The sequence below is a fragment of the Tupaia chinensis genome, unplaced genomic scaffold (genome assembly GCF_000334495.1).
Source record: "Tupaia chinensis unplaced genomic scaffold, TupChi_1.0 Scaffold000320_1, whole genome shotgun sequence".
NCBI lineage: Eukaryota > Metazoa > Chordata > Mammalia > Scandentia > Tupaiidae > Tupaia > Tupaia belangeri.
The window spans coordinates 2,392,709-2,398,779 of NW_006159813.1; the positions used below are offsets into that span (position 1 = coordinate 2,392,709).

General features: G+C 45.7%; 1 protein-coding gene across 1 annotated transcript in view; it reads right to left on the reverse strand.

Annotated features, from left to right (window-relative positions):
• BICDL1 (BICD family like cargo adaptor 1) overlaps nucleotides 1-6,071 on the reverse strand; it is a 39,941-nt gene that overhangs the window by 18,951 nt on the left and 14,919 nt on the right. Inside the window, exon 5 of the mRNA XM_014588975.2 lies at nucleotides 643-822. Within this exon, the coding sequence (XP_014444461.1) occupies nucleotides 643-822 (180 nt within the window). The remainder of the gene's footprint in view (nucleotides 1-642; nucleotides 823-6,071) is intronic.

Below are 6,071 nucleotides of genomic sequence, written 5' to 3' on the forward strand. Positions count from 1 at the left end.
TGCCCCACGCCGCCTGGCTACTGGTCATCTTTTTCTAGCATCTAAACCCAAAATACTGACATGCAAGACACCAATTCAGGAAACAGTTTTTTTTTTTTCTTTTAAATTACCTGTTCCAAAAAATGATGGTGTTTATTTTGAGCCTAGTACATCTACTCAGATGCCCCAATTCCAAATTCCCTGTTCTCTAGCCCCTTCCCTTTGTCACATAAAGGAGCTCTTTACATAATTAGAGACTTGGGCTAGCACTGATGAGGGAAATGCACAATTATGGACACTATGAAAAGCATGAAAAGAAGCCACTTTGACAGACAGGATGGATCATGAATTTTCTAAAACTCTGGTGATGAAAGAGGTATGAGGTGACTCATTAGTCAACAAGAATTTTAACAGGCCCTAGGTGACACTGAGCTGGATTTGGGCCTGCCATGACACTGTCCTATAGAAATTCTGCTCAATGCCTCAACAGAAAATGGAAAACAGAGGGCCAGGGATATGCTTTTGTCAGACCTGCTGCCTGACACTCCCATCAGCAGACCTAGGGGCTGGCACAGGGGAAGCCACAGCTCCTGCCAGGCTGGCAGCAGGGTGCTGGAGAGGACGACAGGCCACCTGCATGCCAAGGTGACAGGAAGTCAGCACCTGCTCTCTCTCTTGCTCCAGCTCCTCTGCCTCCATGCTCTGCTCGATCTCAGACAGAAGGGATGTGCTGGTGGCAGCAGAGCTCTGCAGGCTCCTCTCCTCGGTGAGTTCCTCCACCTTCACCTGCAGCTGTCGGTAGGAGAGCCGCACCTCCTGGAGCTCCAGCTGGCTTTGGTGCAGCTTTCAAAGAGAAAGTAAGTGGCTGTGAGGCCTGCCCCAAACCAAAACAAACAAGAACAACTGGCCCCAAGCTGATCACACTTCTAGGGCCAACCACTAATTTACAGAAGAATACCGAGGAGGGAGGAACATGTTGGACTGCACTAGGGGAGGCGGTCAGCCAACCCACATCTGGGAAATTCTATACAACAGACAATTCCGTTTCCTCGACAAATACATTTCAAGGGAAAAAAGAAGAGATGATAAAGACTACGAGACTTCAACTGACTGCAATGTGTAGGCCTACTTATTGTATCTATAGTCTAGCAAAAAATGTGAAAAAAATTATCGCATCTTATGAGACAACTGAAAATGTGAACACTAACTGGATATCTGATGATATGCAAGAAATATTGTTACGTTTTTTAGGTGTCACAGTACTGTGGTTATATTTTTAAACATTCTGGCCCAGTCACAGCAGTATTGCAGATGCCCTGTAAGGCTAGAAACCATTTGGCCAACCATGACTTGGGATCCCTGAGTCAGCTTGAAAACACACCAGGCACATATGTGTGCACCCAGGATCAAGCCACTGGTTCGGGGAGTCCAACCTCCATCGACCATGTAGGAGTCCAGTGCCTTAACCAACCATACCATGGGCTGGCCCTACCCAGGGCGTTTTTAAAACTGTTGAGGGGCTGGGGAATGGAGAAGGAGACTGCAGTGTAATAAACCATGTCAAGGGTGCTTTTCACTCTTTTGCATGTCTCCCTCTCTGGTGAGTGCACATGCGCCATGTGAAAACCTTTAAAAAAATTTCCATTTTTTCTGTCAGAAGGCAAGTGCACTGACTAGTGAGAGAGTGAGTGAGAGAGAGAGAGAGAGGGAACAAGGCATAGTGCACTCCCCAGTGGGGAATGGTCACATCGCTTTTCCTCCATTTCTCCATCACATACACTCAATGTGTTTTCTTTTTTAAGATTTTTTTTTCCATAGCATGCATGTACATGCAGGAGAGAGACAGACAGAGATAGGAAAAGTAAGAAATCACCTTCGCAGGAGAGATAGCAACACTACAATCCCTTCTCCTCTTAGGGTTTTGGGTATGCACGCACATACACCTGGCATGATTTTCAAGCCACTGGTTCTGAGACTCCAACCTCCATTGACCATGTGGGAGTCCAGTGCCTTAACCAACCATGCCACCTGCTGGCCCTACCCAGGGCATTTTTAAGCTGTTGGGGCTGGAATTTGAACCATGGTCAGGCATGTGGGATCTGGTTCCCAATGCAAGTGCTTAATCACTGTGCTACAGGGCTGAACCTTTTATGAAAAACATTAAGGGGAAAGGAGCTGGGGTGGGCTTTGGAAATAACATCTGGGTAGTAACAACAAGAGTTTCCATACCAATGGGACAAACAGTGTCTCCCTGCTTTCTGTGACTCTCCTTTAAAGAGAAGGTCTTGGGGTTGGCCAAGACCTTACAACTCCCATCTGCAGCCCTTCCTTGTTTCTCACCTCCAAAAAGCAACTTTCCCAACAGCATTGTGAAGCAGAACTGATCTTAGGACTTCTGGTCCAGGGCTCTTTCCTCTCTCTTTAACTTTATTTGTCTCAGACAGAGGAGATATTAACCTGCTTTAAAGATCTCTGAAGAGGAGGCCCACAGTTGCAATTCTGACTCTCATGGGAAGAAATGTACTTCTTTTTTCCCTTGTCCCACCTAAGTTCCTCATCCTTATATTAAGCTGTTTGTTCTTTCTCAATCCTTTCTGAAAACTTGAAAGTGCGAGTTATTTAGAGATATTTCTTTTCAATAGCTTTTAAGTAGCTTCTATTCTGCAAGCCAAATATTAAATATATTATGTATCCTTTAGATTTTTTCCTATAGACTCTCTTTCTGGATTTCTGAATGATCTCGGAGATTTTCACACAAGACTCCACTTTCAGAGCTGGCAGGGTCACAGAGATCAATAAGCCGAACCATCTCAGGTTCCTTGAGATAAAACCGAGGCTCAGAGAAGAAGAATGAGGTCAGAGATAGAGAGGAGACCACAGTACAGGGGCCACCACCCAGGGGCTGGGTTGTTCTCTTGATGCTGCTGCCTCATGCCTTCTGTGTATTCTCCATAGCCCCTTCCATGGGAAGTTCAAAACAGGGCACTGCTCTCTGGTGAAGTCACTACTGGTGACTGTGAGGGGACAGTCATTACTGCTGAATGCTGCCCTCTTATCTGTGAACTCCAACATGAACTGCTTCCAACACAGCGGACACTTACTGAAGAACCACAGGCCATAGCTGCACAGGAGCAGTATTTACTACTCTTACGTTGTGCTCCCCAAAAAAGACGTTTGGGGGTAGGGAAGAACTTCCAGGGATTAAAATCTAACTAATCCTTTTATAAAACAGCATTTTTTGGGTGACCCCTGTTCTGTTAAAAACACAGTGGGGGAGACAGGCAGTTAACGTAATGGTTATGCCGCTGGACTCCCACGTAGTCAACTGTGGTTCGAGTCCTGGACCCGGTGGCTTAAAACTCATGCCAGGTGCGTGTGCATGTGTGCCCAAGATCCTGAGAGGAGAATGGAGGAGAAGGGATTGCAGCGTGGCCATCCCCCTGGGGGGGGGTGATTTCTCGCTTTCTGTCTCTCTGTCTGTCTCTGTCTGCCTGGTGAGTGAACATGCCCTATAGCAAAAACCTCTCCAAGAAAAAGAAAAAAAAAGAAAACAACACAGTGGGGACCAGCAGTTAGTGCAATGGCTATGTCGCTGGACTCCCACGTAGTCAACTGCAGTCGAGTCCCAGACCCGGTGGCTTAAACTCACGCCAGGTGCATGTGTGTGTGCCCAAGATCCCGAGAGGAGAATGGAGACGGGATTGCAGCGTGGCCATCCCCCTTGGGGGGGTGATTTCTTGCTTTCTGTCTCTGTCTCTCTCTGTCTGGTGAGCACACATGCCCTATAGCAAAAACCTCTCCAAAAAAACCCCACAGTGGACAGACACTGCACTGGTCTTTTCTAGACTCTAGGTTATGCGCTTTGGGCTCCTGCAGAGAAGAGACTGCAGGGTGGCTGGCAGCAACTCAGTGCACCATGGTCCTCATGAAGGGAGCACGCTGCCTTCCAGAGCTTTTAGCCAATCCTGTGGGTGTCTGGGGAGCCTTATCTTTGCAGGTCAGTACCAGGAAATGGTTGGCTAATGGCACCAGTGGTCTGGATGAGCTTTAAGTGGGAAAGGTATAGAGCTGGCTGCTCAGAGAATGAAAAGGAACTGGCAGGCCTGCTCTGCATGGTTCCCATGGATCAGCAATACCTTCTGGTCCAGTGGGAACTCCTCCAGCTCCAGTTTTGAGGAAACTCAGAAAAGAAAAATCGGGGCTGGGGGGAGGACATTCCTAGGAGGCATTTGGCACAATTATGAATGGCATATTAAACTGGTAAAACGCTTTATAATTATTTTCTAGACAACTCCACATACATCCCAGCAGGAGAAGTTCAGCACAGTCAAGTACAAGTTCTTATGCACTGGACAAAATTAGTTCAATTACTCATGCACACTCAAAGGTGCTTAATTAATTATAACAGCAAGAGAACAAAAGACCAGCAGAGGTCTACACTCGCTGGTCAATAACTGATTCATCGACTGGACAGACATATGCAGAAAAAACAAACCCAACGAAACCAGCAATTTGCTTATTAAAATAAGGGCCCTCTGAAATAAAAACTATCATCCTTAATATAACAGATGACAGTAAGTATATTGACATATATGAACAAGGATGACATGAAGCTGTTTGTATGTGTATAGTATACTGTTTAAGCTTACATTATCCATGTGAGCAGAAGTGGGGGCACTTTCCTCACTTTACATTGGAGCTGAGATGGTGTGATGTTAAGTGATTTGCCTGATGGCACATGATGAGCCTCAGAACAAGGTCTAGAGATCAGGTCACCTGCTTCCCGGGTGGCCCACAGTGAGTGAGCCTGTACTTTGCCAATGAAAACTACCTGCTGGGATGAGGCCCTGAATGCAGCTGCAAGATGTCTGGGTATGAAACACAGCAGCTAGATAGCCCTTAGAGGGAAAAATTAATTTCCTTAACTGGATAGGAAGAGTTGAGCAAAATGGGCTGGCTCTGTGGTACAGTGGTAATGTGCTGCTCAAGACGAGCTGGATTCCACATGGTGACCATGGTTTGAATCCCTAGTCTGGTCAGCCTGAAACATACTGGATACATACATGAATCTTAAGCAAGATTCACATGGGGTGACTGAAGGTGACCATGGCATAATCAGACCCTGTGGAGAATGCTTACCTTTCATTTTCTCTCATGTATGCATGTACTAGCTCTATTACGAATAAAGAAAAAAATTCAGTTGGGAGACTTTAGAAAATGCTCAATACATAACAGATGCTCAAAAAAAAAATTTTTTTTTTTTGGAGAGGTTTTTGCTATATAGTGTGTGTGCTCGCCAAAGAGACAGAGAGAAACAGAGATAGAAATAGAGAAATCACCCCCCAGGGGGGATGGCCACGCTGCAATCTCTTCTCCTCCATTTTCCTCTTGGGATCTTGGGTACGCACGCACACGCACCCGGCATGAATTTAAGACACTGGGTCTGGGATTCGAACCACGGTCGGCTACAGGGGAGTTCAGTGACATAGCCATTATGCTAACTGCTGGCCCCACAAAACATTTTTTCTAATTCCTATTTTCAGCCTGGAAGAAAAAAAAAATCTGAGTTAGACTTAATCAGTGGTTAAAAAAATTTGCTTTTGACATCAGGATCCCAAATATTCGGTGAAACAATCAAAGGGGAGCTATTTTGACTTTGGCAGTCTGCTGTCTTGCCAGCTCAGCCTTCCTCTCACCCTAAGGACTTAAAATCACGGGATTAAATATATCCCAACGCCACTTGCTCTACATTTTACGAGTCTGGTTTAGGACCATTCAATAGCTATATGAGTAAGCAGGAATTATTATTTCTGTATCAGTACAGGCCATTTCAGTATAGAAAGGGCTTTTTGGAAAGCACATAATTAGTGGCAGCTTAAGGAGAGTTTCACATGAACAGAAGGAACAGAATTAAAAATAGTTAGAAAGATGAGGATTCGGCCCATAAAGGCAGATTTTTCCAAATCGAAGTGGAAACTGCCTGACTTGCTGTAGGTTGATGGGTGACACCCTCTCATTCTTGAAGTCTGATTGGAAGGCAGTGGGCTTGCAGTTGGTGAGGACACACATGTGGCATGATTTCGGATTCCTGC